At 39.3% G+C, this 14,244-nt stretch overlaps 1 protein-coding gene across 1 annotated transcript in view; it reads left to right on the forward strand.

Moving 5' to 3' along the window:
- Positions 1-13,560, forward strand: part of PPP1CC (protein phosphatase 1 catalytic subunit gamma) — a 29,045-nt gene extending 15,485 nt beyond the window's left edge. Inside the window, exons 2-7 of the mRNA XM_032800560.2 lie at positions 3,091-3,222; positions 4,544-4,774; positions 9,398-9,502; positions 11,191-11,414; positions 11,737-11,871; positions 12,348-13,560. Coding sequence (XP_032656451.1) covers positions 3,091-3,222; positions 4,544-4,774; positions 9,398-9,502; positions 11,191-11,414; positions 11,737-11,871; positions 12,348-12,437 — 917 coding nt within the window. The 3' untranslated portion in view covers positions 12,438-13,560. The remainder of the gene's footprint in view (positions 1-3,090; positions 3,223-4,543; positions 4,775-9,397; positions 9,503-11,190; positions 11,415-11,736; positions 11,872-12,347) is intronic.
- Positions 13,561-14,244: the final 684 nt, after the last annotated feature.

Raw genomic sequence — 14,244 nt, forward strand, 5'->3', positions numbered from 1 at the left:
AGTTTTTAACTATAGTTGTGTATGGTATAAATCTAGGGATGAATACTCCCCTCAGTCACAGCAGAATGCCCAGCAATGTGAGTGGGAGTCTTGCACAAAGATTATAGGTATGTACTTCTGTGTATTAATGAAACTATTGTTGGTGTGGTCCCTTTGTGAGACAGTATCACCCAATAGTAAAATACGCTCACCTTTAGGCCCTCGACTGTTTCTGCATTTTGTTTCTCTTGTTCTTCCGTCTGCATTTCCTTTCCTACCTCAACTTCTTATCTCCCATCCGTTCTCCATTTTCTGCACTACAGTAGTCAGCAATGAGAAAGTTGATATTCATATCATTGTTGGCCTTTAGAGTTTACGCTCCAGTGAGGTTAAAGGGAGTAGAGGAGTTTAACGTCTGAGTCGCTCTCTCAGGCTGTCTGCAGTCTCAGACAATATTTGTATCAGTTTTCACTAGGTTCATATTTGGAAGATTCCTTGCAACTGAGGGCAAAAAACTTTTAAAGAAGAACTTTACGCTCTGCATAAGCTGATGCATCTGTGGCCCACATGGCATTCAAGTGGCCTGGGTAGTTGATACCACTGATCTAGTATGTTTTGTTTAATATATTGGACTACGAGGTAATATTTAATGTCTTATTATATACAGTTGGAGACTGCATCTCAAAGTGCGTCCTCTAGTTGCTTCAGGCACCAGTTTCTGCTACAATACTCAGTGTTGCATTGTTGAAGACAAACGTCAACAGGCTTCACTTATTCACTAAAGACTCAGATGCTATAGGACAGCAACTCGGTCTCTTGTAAGGATTGCCTTATATACAACTTGGGCCATTTGCCAGCTGATGCATTTTTCTGCAGACTATCAGAGCTCCTAGCTACTTCCTTCTCTATGTAATGGAGGTAGATTACTCCTAAGTGCCTCTCTGATTGCTCAGAAGCACCAGTGACATCTAGTGTGTAATCAGAGATGCTCTCACAGGAGAGTAGCATTTGAAGACTACTAGAGTCTTCTTCACAACTCAGAATTGTAATTAGTCTTTTGATGTCCATTGCTAAAAACCCACTTCTCTATGGCCATGCTGCAGCCCAGATGAAGACCCTCTTTTATGCAAACTCTCTGCGCAGATACAAATTTATATCCATGGTTATAAATCGGTATCATGGAACTTCAGCAGCGAAAGGAGCAGAACGTGGAGCCAGCGCCCCACACTGTCAGCTCCTCCAGTGTGGCTGTACCGCCCCCAACCCAGCCCATTGGGGCAGGCACTAGGCTCATCGGCAACTGTCTCTGGTCACACTCTTGTGTTCGTGCAGTGCGCATGCTGCTGGACAGGACACTCAGACAGCAGTGTGGAAGGGATGGAGGCAGGGCTGGGGCCGGTACAGTTGTGCTGGAGGAGCTACTGGCATGGGGCACCGGCTTCTGGGAGCAGTGACCCCACGTTCTGTTCCTTTCACTGCTGCGGTTCCCAGGAGAGCCCTGCGGTTCCACAGATACGGATTTATGTCCGCAGATATAAATTTATATCCGTCCAGGGCTGTAATTATAGTGGACAAGTTAGTTCTTTGAGTTCCCTCTAATACAATTCTAGCAACTGATAGTAGCTTTTAATTTACTGAAATTTAGAGCTTAAAAGTTTAGTCCCCATTGAGAAACTAATCCATGAAGGTTAGACCTCTTTGCCTTGATTTATGTTTGGGGGTTGATCCTAACCGTGTTCACTGATTCAGCTGAACTAGGGAAGCAATAATATAGACAAGTTCTAATGGCGGCTTTATGTTTTAGCTAAACCTGCTGACTAAAATAGTGATTTAAAAATTTAGAACCACTTGAGCATTATCAACACTGTGGAGCTGGTTTGAATGGTGGATAAGATTTTTTTGTAAACATCTCTTTCGAAGACACAGCCTTGGGACTTAAGGTATTTAAATCCCCAGGACACTCTGGAATGCCATTTGAGATCTGGAGGGATGGGCCTGTAATGAGTGAACCGTTGAGGTAAAACACTTTGCCTAAGAGGGATATTTACAACACACATCCTTTTTTCTATCTAACGGGGCAAGGAGGAGACAAATATTGTCTCCACTCTTCTGTTATTGCACAGGGCATATCCTTAGCAGGAGCGATCTTACTGTCATGGTGTTATTTTAATGTTTATTTTCAAAGAGCACCGGGAGGCAGTAAAACTGAAGGGAAAGCTGAACTGGTAGCATAGTTATTCAGAACAGAATTGGACTGAGCTGAGGTTCTTACTGTTAAATTAGCAAAGGTTAGGGACACCTTTTATTTTTAACTCTCAACACCCTTCAATAACTGAAATATTATTGACAGACTGGGGAGGGAGCCAGTTGGGATAGTGTAGAAATGTTGGGATGCAAGGGATGAGGAGAATATTGTTGTTTACTGGAAGCTTGTAACAGAAGGGGTGGAAGATGAGGCGTGGGGAAAGCAGGAAAAGAACTGAGGATGGGATATGTGGAGCTGGTGGTAAGAAATAAGATTGTGAGAAACCCAAATCCAAAAGGGTTAGGGTGGAAGCTAGGAAAAACAGTGGTACATTGTATTTTTTGTTGTTTTTTGTGTTACAGAGAGGATTTTAAGAGTTTGTCTGGGCTATCAATCATGTAGCCAAGAAGCTCAAATGGAAAGTCTAGAAAATCTGCTGTCTAAAAGAGTAGATTCCCTCTCAAATTTTAAATTAAATTCTTTGTAATCTTGGGTCCATCAGTCTCATTCAGAATGAAAGTAAGGTTTTTCAAAGTGATCATCAAAATTGTCGCCAGAATGCGTAAAATGGAGACGGGGAGGATGCACTGGAGGGATGCAGAGCTTTCCCTGCAGCATCAACTACAAAGGCTTCAGTCCCGCTGGGCTGGGCTCTTTGTTCTGGGCATTGTGCTACTCAGGTTTGGCCAGCCACCTCTCTGTCATAACGACAGGGCTAGTTGGGCCAAATCTGAGAGTGGTGCTGCAATCCCATAAACCTAGTCACAATGCCACTCTGATTGTGCAGCAGCCTTAGAGGTTAGGGGTAGGTTGGCACTTAGCAGGTCATTTGATTCATTTAACCAGTTTTTAACTTCGTCCCACAGTGAGGGGTTCAAAACCAGGTAAAAACGTCCAACTTCAAGAGAATGAAATTAGAGGACTGTGCTTGAAATCCAGAGAAATCTTTCTCAGTCAGCCTATTCTACTAGAACTTGAAGCCCCACTTAAAATATGTGGTAAGTATTGTGACTTACTGTGTATTGGTCAGTTGACATTTGGCTTTCAGTGAACAGGCATTAACTTGGAAATATTTTGTTTTACATACCTTTCGATAGGTGTCTTAAATCTAAATACAGTAGAATATAAAACATCAATTGTAATCAGCTGATCTGAACAAAACGCTATAGCACAAGGGTATGAACAAACCAATGTCTGGTTAATATCAAGAATAGTAATGAAGAGAGTAGTAAATACAGAAGTAAAAAAGTGGGGGATGAGGAGCAGAAACCCCAATGACAAAGATAAGCTTGCTGAAACTAGACTACCAAAAAAGGATGGGCTACTTCTGGGTTGAGGGTCCGAGGGAGTCCCAGAACAGAAGGCCTTGTATGAAGAAAGCCCTGCCCTCAGCACCGCCCTGATTGAATCTAGGGGTAGAACAGAGACCCATAATAGTTCTAGGCAAGGTATTTGGGGCATAGATTCCCAGCCTATCTAAGTAATTTATATTGTGATGAAAGGCAAAATAGAAACCACTCCAGTAAGAATATGTAACTACAGGTCTTGAATTAGGTTGGTTTTTATTAAATCCTTTTCTAAGACTAAAGATTACCTCAATTTAGAGTAATTTGTCCACTATCTCTTATAACTGCACATCTGATTTAAAATCTAATAGTCTTTATAATATGATTGTTGGGCATGCTCTATTTTTTTAAAAAAAATGCTAGACCAGAAGTGAAAGTACCATTCACTTCCAAGCCAACTTTGCAACTAGGATTTGAATAATCTTGTTACTTTCTTGAGTGCCATTTATGGATGTGTTAAGATTTATATCTAGGAGGGATCTGCTAATACTTACATATGCAGCATTCTGAAATGAAAAGCTGCAGATGGATGCCATTGGGAGGCATTAAGACCAAAATAAAGGGTCTTGATCATAGAATCTTTTCTCAGGCAAAACTCACAGTGGAGTCAAATGGGAGTTTACCTGAGTAAAGACTATAGGATTGGGCACAAAGAGTTTTAACTTTTGGGTTGAGGTATTAAAAATATATATATGGATATTCTTAAATAGCAGTTCATTGGTCATTCAGCACAACTTGCTGGGTTATGTAACTTCAGCGACTCTGTATACTGCTGAATGTGCATAATTTTCATACTAATAGATGAGACCATTTGATTCTTCAGACATCTATGGTGGGCAGCATGTAGCTTTACGTGAGATATCAGAAATAGATATAGCTTTTTCTCAAGTCTTATTTGGCTAGCAAGTCAATCAGTGATTGTAGTGAAGGTCTCGCTTATGTACCACCGCTTATGAATGCTTTTGTTTTTAAGGTGACATCCATGGACAATACTATGACTTACTTCGACTCTTTGAATATGGAGGTTTTCCACCAGAAAGCAACTATCTATTTCTTGGTGACTATGTTGATAGAGGAAAACAGTCTTTAGAAACAATTTGTCTCTTATTGGCCTACAAAATCAAATATCCTGAGAATTTTTTCCTCCTTAGAGGGAACCATGAATGTGCCAGCATTAATAGAATTTATGGATTTTATGATGAATGTAAGTAACATTTATTTTTTGGTGGATGGGAGAAGGAGGGTTATTATGCACTTAATTATGCTAGCTTACAAAAATTCTCTCCCAGTCTGGTTTTATTTGAACTGTGTACTAACTTACAGCTTCTCTCTTGCATAGCTCAGGTGGCCTCTTGGAAATTTGTGCCCTCAATGATCTAAATATGGTCTGATCAGCAAAATAGATAATACTATGTAGAATGACTGGTATAATTTTATTCCTATTTGGTCACAGCTCTCACTGCTGTACACTGTTAAAGTTCAAATTGTAAGCCTATATAATCTTATTAGATAGAAATTCTAAATTGCAGCACAAAAATATTTACCTTTTCTCTGAAGTATAAAACTTGTGTGTAATTACATTGTAAATCCTTTAGCGAATAAATGGTCCTTTATCTTATACCCGGTGGTCCCCAACCTTTTCGTCTGGTGGGCGCCAGACGAAGGACCGTGGCGGTGGTCAATCATCCGCCGAAATGCAGCCGAATTTCTGCTGTATTTCAGTGGCGACGCCTCTTGATGATGCCACTTGTCAGCAGCAAGCAGCATCATCGAGAGGTGTTGCCACCGAAATTCATCAGCATTTCGGTGGATGCTCGACCACCGGGCAGGATGCAGGCGCATTTAGATCCCCCCCCGCGGCCGCTATGGCTCTCGCGGGCACCACCTTGGGGACCCCTGTCTTATGCCCTGCTTACCATATGATAAATACAAGATTTTACTTTTTACAAAACTATTTATATTAGAAATAGCTGATCCTTATTTCTGCTTTTCAGGAGGACCTGAATAGTGATACAGCATGATATGCATTTGTACTTCCTTTGGGAAAATAACTTAAAAAGGTTGGGTTTTCTTTGGTAACCATTTGTAACTAAATATAGCCTCAACACTAAATTTGATGCTTCTTTTCATGAACCAGTAGGGTACGCTATATCTATAAAAAATATATTTAAGCAATGGTATAACTTAACATATATAGTGATGGTGCTGCTCACCTAATAACATTTAGCCCAGAGTACTAGCTTGGGATGAGGGAAACCCCGGTTCAATTCTCCCCCCTCCATGCTCTGGAGACACTTTTGTTGTTTATCTACAGTGGAATAGCATGACTGAGAGAGCCCCACATCAGAATATCTCGTAACTCACTGATTAAAGAATTCTCCTGAGAGGTGGAAGATCCCTGTTCAAATCCTCTATCTCCTGGCAGAGAATGGGGGAATTGAATCTGGGTTTTCCACAACCCAGGCAAGTGCACTAACTATTTAGCTAAAACCTACAAGATAGGTGCCACCTCTGTTGGCTGGATTTTCTCCTCCATCTGGATTTTGAATGAGTCCCAATCCTGTAAACAGCCTCTGAGCATGCCTACCAGATTGGGCCATATACACGATTTAGGTGGCCAAATACCTGTCTTTACCTGGTTCAGGAATCGCTTTGGGAATTTGACAGGCACTAGGACTCCAGACACCTAGAACGAGGCAGTAGTGGGCATTCCCAGAGACAGAAACAGTAAGCTCCTGGGGAACTCTTACAGCAGAAACATAGGAGTGAAATGAATGTAGGCATCTACAGGGTTCAGTAGGAGTTTTGTGGATTGTAGTGGAGCTAAAACATACTGGGTCCAATCCTATCCTATGTTTTTTGAGATTCAACCTAGTAGATCTCATCATCGCACCTATTTTTTTCATAGATTGGTAGACGAAAACAAGCTTCCCAGCTTTTTCAACTTCCAGTTGGTTTCTTAACTTAAAATGAACTAGTCATAAAACTCAACTAGCAGAATAAACTACAGGTCCAGAAAGATTTTTCCCTTCATTTCAGAAGTGGCTACTGCTGTCTAAAAGCTGGTTTAGCACTTCATTGATATCTGGTTCCAGTTGCTTAGTCAGTGACTTCCACCACTTTAGTGGTCTGACTTTCTTTAAAACTTGGCAGCAAATACTTAATATTTTTTGTATTTAATTTTAATAGATTATTAAATTCAGAGGTAATTTTTTTTTAAATGAACTTGTATTTAATTCAAATAAGTCCACTTTTTTTAAAGTCATCAGATTTTATCCACCCTCTGCTGCCCCTCTCTTTAGAGGAGACAGAGGCAATTCAGATTACGGGATTGAGATGTTTCATCTCTACCCTTTGTTGGAAGACCTTGATGTGATCTTTGGAAGACAGTAAGGATCTGATATATTTCAAATATTGTATATATTTTGGAGGCAGGGGGAGAATTGAAGCTATCTTTGTGCATCCTAATGGAATAATAAATACTAAAATTGGCTTGTCTTCGGCTTGCAGTTTTACTTCTAAACTAAAATTGTAACTGGCATTCTTGTCTCCTGGTAAAAATAATCTTGCTGACAAGTGACTTGTTTATGGGAAATCTGATTGGAAAGGTTTTGATTCCACTTCACTATTGGCTTATTAAAAGAAAACACTTAAGATTTAAATATTCATAGATTGGCAATGGAATGTGAAATCTTTCATGTCTTGGTCAGATCTGTCAAACTGGCAAGTTTGATCTTGGTGGTAAATTTGGCAACCAGCAACAATACTCTTAGAAAGAATGTTCGTGGAAACTATATGAAAGCAGGATAGAAATGGTGATGTGCTTGTCCTTTAACATTTTTCAAGTAGAACATGATCAGTAATTACCCAACCTTTTCAAATGGAATTGATGAAATGAGTGCAGCTTTCCTAGTTAGTGTCTTGTGACCTTAACTGTTGGCTGTGTGTGGACTAAAAGCACACATAAAGACAATTTTTTTTCATCTGTGCTGTCCACAATATACACATTTGATTTTTAAAGTGATATGCTATTTCAAAATATAAACTTTGCTTGGAGAACCATTACCTCTTAAGTTTTAAAATCCCTTAGCCCTCTTTATACTCTGAGGAGAGTAAGGATACAAATTGTGCAGGATACAAATTGTGCAGAAAAGTGTTTTTTGTTTCGCCTCAGTTCATAGAGCTGGCTTCATAACTTAGATTCTTCATTATTAAAACACTTAAAGTCAAAAGAACCCCCTACTTTTGATACAATTGAGGCGTACTGGTGTCCTCTGAACTCGGAAAAAGATAATTTAGGTTTATATACCAAAATGTTAGTATGATGGGAGTACCTTGTCCTATGTTATTTTGTGCTATGATCTGATTTGATATTGTATGCTGAGCAATTTGGACAGTGTGTGTGTGGATGGAAAACCGAGGTGCCTCATGAAATTAGATTGCTAATTCAATAGGTGGCCTTTCTCCGAGTGTTGCTGTGGACCCAGTATCTCACCATGGTGTAGAGGGTAGCTTTTGGTAAACTCTGAACCACATACAGTGTTGCTGTATACTGTTATCACTTGCCACTGGGAGAAAGTGTTGATTCTTATATTAATTAGGCTCTTTTAGGACAAAGACTATATAAGTATACAGTGTAAATATTAACATAATTCCATGCACAGGTTCCCAACTTTAGGGGGTCAGCAAGCAAAATAAACTCTGAGTATATTTGGTCTGTGCTAAGAATGTCTCTAAACAAGTGCTCGGTTAATAATAACTTTAATGTACTTAAAGTTACATTTAAAAGGCTTCTGAGGTATAATTAAAAAAACAAAACAAAAACCTAACAGGCTGGATAACTTCACTTTTTTTAAAGGGTTGAATGAAAATATGGGGAGAACATGTTACCTTGCCCTAAATTTGTTTGTGTTGTGGCTCATTTGCTTTGCTAGTTGCTTACCAGATACTTTTAATGCAAAATACAATAGACTTCATATGAGAGTGAGGGTCTCTTCCAACTTTACCTCTCAATGATTCATCCAAAGAATGTTCTGGATGAATCAATTAATGAGACTTTTAAATCTTCTACATACTCACTTTGGACAACATTGATTAATCTTAGATGTTTTTATATAAAACAGCATGCACCTCGATGGTGCTGCTTAGGATAACTTGTATAAACACAACTTTTTGTTTTTTGGTTTTTTTAATGTGCTTAAAGTTTAGGTCCAGGTTTTCTACTAAGCTTAGCTTCAACTGGGTACAGTAGAGTAGAGGGGTGTTATGGAGACAGTTGCAGCTGTCTGATTCTCTTGATTGTTTTTTTTGGTCAGGTACAGTCCCTGCCAAGTTTAGACTAGTCTCAAGCCTGCTCTGAACACTAGTCAACAATGGTTTCCAAGGGACAGTCTTTCAGTTATGTATTTCCAGAGTGCAGCATACTCCCAAAATGCCTCTATACTGGGACTGCACAGGGGTGGAGAGTAGGAGTTGGTTGAACTGGCTCTGTGCCTGGTATGAGCAATGCAATGGAAGTGGAACAAGCCAGAGAATCTGACCCTAATCTGTAAAAGGTCAGTCTTGTTCTACACATGGAAACTCCTATGGCTCCAAAAGAAACCTTTAAGAGCCACTTGGCTTTTCTGAATTCGCTGCAGTCTGAGACGCCTTAAAGCCTTTTTTCATCAGCAGTGAAATGCATTGCGTTTACGAGGAGCTGTGTGTGTGTGTGTGGGCTTCATTTCTACATGGTGGCAAAGTTAAGTATTGTAACGTTGTTGGATCCTTTCTAGTTCTCATTCGGAGACCATATTAATTGGGTTTTTACCCCCTAAAACTTTTGTAGGTAAAAGAAGATATAATATTAAGCTGTGGAAAACATTTACAGACTGTTTCAACTGTTTACCAATTGCAGCCATTGTGGATGAGAAAATATTCTGCTGTCATGGAGGTATGAAGTGCTTCTCTAGTGGTTTCTCAAGTGATTGCTAATCCCTTACCTCTAGGTGTGCTAGTTCCATGTTTGTGTTTATGCATTTTGCATAGTTGGAAAATGACTCCCTGTTGGTTTAATCCTCGTTGCTGAAATTCTGGAACACCTGTTCTCCCGGGGGGAATATGGGAGGCTCAATTCATGGACTGAGCTGGATATTGAAGGGTAAGTTAAGTAAATCAACCCTAAATAGGTTGTCATGCAGCAAGTTCCAGAGCACTTATTTTTAGGGATTGAAATACTTAATTGAGCAAGTAGTTTAGTACCATTGGGGATATATGGCGGTCTCCTTTTCCTGTTCTATAGAAGTTCATCTGCACTCAACTCTCCTTTCAAATAGAGAATCTATGTAATTTGCTGAATAGATGGACTCAGAGTCCTATATAGATTCTACAAAGGACAATAAATTCCTGGTCATTGAGGGGACCCCCAGGACATGCCAAGGGGTTAGTCAACATCTAAAAGTCAGTCTTACTCTTTTTGAAGTGTACTTAGGCTAGGTTTTTTTACAGCTGTTTATACCACTTGAATAACTGAATGGGTCTAATGTGTAAAACAGTCCAAGTATTTCAGCAGTGACATGTGGCCTATTGCAACTCTTGGTATCTGTCTATAATTTGCAACAATTATAGCTTACCTTCACACTACAGTGAAAAATAATGACTATTACTTAGTGTTACAGTAACTTAGTATATCTCCCCATCTTAGTATTTCATGTTACTATGCCTGAACAATCTGACAAGTACAGTATTCGTTCTGCTATTTAAATATCTTTCAGTTTGTGTCTTAAAGGCACACTTTGTAGGTGTTCACAAATATTAAGCAGTGAGAATGAAGTATTGTTCTGTAAAATGTGGAAGTGACCTTTCTCGTCCTTATACCTAAATATGTGAACCTGCACAATAGGCCACTGTTTCTGCTAAATCGTAAAGCTGTGAAGACAAGTCACTTAAACCTCTGTGGCATGGTGTGGCCCTTCAAAGTACCCTACACTCAGTTCCCTTCCTGATTTTTTTTCCCAATAACTCATTTAAAGCCTGGGGTACATAAAGTAATGTCCCCCTCCTTGGAGTCAAATTTATTAAGTTGTTATACAATAGTGTATCTCTTAGCCCTTCGGACCCAACCTGTCCAACTTGAGACTTCCGGTTCATGCTTGTAGGCCGGTCAGTTCCTTCCCTATAGTTAAGAAGTTTTAGCCTTCCTTGTTGGGTTGTGCTATATTTCAATAGTCAGGCTTCTCCTCACCAGCCTTTTCAACCTCTTCTTCTCCTGTTCCCCTGCCCCCCAACAGTTGGGCTTTGTCATGTTCAAGAGTTACCTGTATAACACTTGGTGGTCATTTGCATGCCACTCCTTTGAATTTTTTTTCCTTAATGAGGCCATGTCATGGAATAGGGTTGGTTAGCCCTGCGCCCCACTGCTTCTTGATGGTGACAGACCACCCTGTTACAGAAAGCTTTTAAAATTTGATAAAAATCAAGAATCACCATAAAACTTTATAGATACTAATCGCCACCAGTAAATCAACAGGATGGACTTTAAGGCTTTTTGTATCTTAATAGGTGAGTCAAAATGTTTATTAATGTGTGGAACATACTTTGAGTAAAACACTAACCATTTATACATCTTAAAACTAATAACAGGCCTGTCGCCAGACCTTCAGTCAATGGAACAGATTCGGCGAATTATGCGCCCCACTGATGTACCAGATCAGGGTCTTCTTTGTGATCTATTATGGTCTGACCCTGACAAAGACGTCTTAGGATGGGGTGAAAATGACAGAGGAGTGTCCTTCACGTTTGGTGCTGAAGTGGTTGCAAAGTTTCTTCATAAACATGATTTGGATCTTATATGTAGAGCTCATCAGGTATTTTAATTTTACAAGTACAATCCATGGCCCTGTTCTCCCAGTGGGATCCTAGTGCCTCAGCAGAGTCCCATAATTTCATTGCTAATAGATCACACCCCAGGAGTGGGCCCAGTATCCATTCCTAATTCTGTTTTGATCTACTTAGTTTAAAACTTCTGTTGTCTAGGCTTAAATGGCTCTTCCACAGTTGTCTGTGCTAGACAGTCATACCATCTCGCAGCTGTGTGTGGGCTAACTTAGATGCATGTCATCTGAGAAATAATTACATGACTGTGGTAAGAAATTGTTCTACTCTAATAGAGCTAATTTTCTATTAAAGGTGGTTGAAGATGGGTATGAGTTCTTTGCAAAAAGGCAATTGGTAACTCTGTTTTCTGCCCCAAATTACTGTGGAGAATTTGACAATGCTGGTGCCATGATGAGTGTGGATGAAACTCTGATGTGCTCTTTTCAGGTACAGTATCTTAAGATTTTGCCCTTTAATGAATTTGCTTTTTTATTAAAAAAAAAAAAAACACACACAAAACCCACTATTATAGAAATAATTCTCACTACAAATAGATTCTTTACAAAAGTGAAAGGTGGCTGGAAAGGCTACATTCAGTTCAGTCACCCTTTCTCTTCTCAGAAAGGATTTAGGTTCTGTCCATATTGGCATAAAGTGGAGCACATTTCTCACCTTGAATTAGATATTCCAACTGAAGTCTCGTCTGTTTCCTGACTCTTACTGTCACGTGATTCTAGATCGTCTGGTCTAGTACTAGCATAACTGTTAGGTGGGCAGGGAGCACACTACTCCTAGCATTGAGCATGCAAAGCTCCTGGCTGACTTTACTCATCATGTGTGATGTTTTTTACAAGCAAATTAGCAGATTGGTTAGTTATTTGCTGGCTAAAGCACCGCAGTAAATGGCTGAATTGTCTTTTCAGATTTTGAAACCTGCAGAGAAAAAGAAGCCTAATGCTAGCAGACCTGTAACGCCACCAAGGGGTATGATCACAAAACAAGCGAAGAAATAGTAAATTTGGTACTGCCTAGTTGGGACTTGTATTATAGTATATAACCTCCATTTTTAAAACTGTAACGTGTACTGTTCGGCTTGCTCAAAATAGATAACGTGTTTGTGGTTTTTCATTTTGATTTAATGAATGGCATTTGCTGGTTGTAACAGCAAATGAAAGACTTTTCTCCCTTCCCAAGAAGAGTTTTTAAAACTTCCCTTATGTCCGTGTTACAGCTGTACACTCCACAGCATCTTATCCTGTCATTATGGGTAATTGTACAACTGACTTTTTTGAATCTGTACAATGAGTAGTGTAAATGCTTGTTTTCTTCTTTAGGAACTAAAGAGGGCACTAGTGTGCTGTGAGATTAGAAATTTGTTACTGTCTGAAGTTACATACTGTTTATACAAACCACTGTGAACTTTTTTTATTTTAAAAATTTGTTTTAAAGGGATTGCTTTTCTTTTAATGTCTTGTCATGTACACATTAGTTTTATTGCTGTCAACATAAGAAATAACCCTCAACCTGACCAGCATCTCTGGTATGATGTATATTTAATTAAAGCACACTTCCCCTCCCATATGCTTTAAATGAAAATTAAAGCCATTATTTTAAATGTTTGTGTCTCTTTCCTGAAGCCAAAGTTTCTGTTTGAAAAGCTGTATCTACACAACACATCAAGATGAATTGGCAGGACTTTACATTCATGCCTTTCTCTTGGAGATAAAAGGAAGTTTTGACTTTCAGTAGCAAGCTGTAATGCTGTGCTGTTTGTGCTATTAATGGTAAAGGTAAAGACGTTTTGTACAATTTCAATATATTCTACTGAGTGAACCTTCTTACAGTTGCAGCTGTCCTGGGGCAGCCAGTTCCAGAAAGCAGTAACGTGTGGAAATGGTTCTAGATCTGCCTGAGAATTTGTCCATTTCTGGCCTAAAGACTTGCTTCTGCAAAGAAGCGTAGAAAATAACTTGCTAACCAGCCAAGCACAGGAGTTATTTCTGTTCACCGGTTTATACAAATCTAAGTCTCTCGTTTTTAAAAACAAAACTGTTAATCTTTTTTTGAACAGATGACAGTGTACAATACCATGTAGTGAAAATAATAATTCACTTATTAAATGAAGAAATTGTTAAATCTTCTCAGTGTCTATTTATCAGCACAATACACACCAGCGTTATCGGAAGATTTGACTAAATTAGATCAATAAATTGGTCTGGAAACCCACAAACTCAGCTTGGAATTATGTCTGAACTTCACACACCTGTAGTATGTTTCTAAAGGGAAGGTCTTGCTATAGATCCATCATGCTTACATGTAAAACTTGAGTGCCTCCCAATTAAAAGCGAGATGGGAGAGTTGTGCTGTCAGACTAACTTGCTAGACACACTCCTGTAGATCCAGTATAGTATAAAAGTAAATCTTAAGTTCTAAATTTGCCACTATAAATGTTTAAGATGCCTGTGTTTTTAATGTCTTCCATAGATCAGGATAACTGCAACACAACTCCTAGACAGTTTTGTTCGCCTTCCACTGGAATGGGGAAAGAATGTGCTGCAAGATCTTCCTGCAGCCTTGAACTGTGCTATTTTGCTTTCTCCTCAAACTTTGATACTCTGCCCCCAGTTTCACCTTTGCAACCCAAAACTTGGCCTCATATCTTCAGTAGGCTTTACTAGTACAGTGTATTTCCATTTAGTAGCAGTATAATCTGAGAGGTAGTGGAGGTTTATAGTTAAAGCCTAAAGCTTTAAATGATAGTAAATTCCTGGTGATGAAGTTCCCAGAGAAGAATGCTAATGGGGAAAATACCACACATTT

This window comes from Chelonoidis abingdonii, chromosome 22 (genome assembly GCF_003597395.2).
Source record: "Chelonoidis abingdonii isolate Lonesome George chromosome 22, CheloAbing_2.0, whole genome shotgun sequence".
NCBI lineage: Eukaryota > Metazoa > Chordata > Testudines > Testudinidae > Chelonoidis > Chelonoidis abingdonii.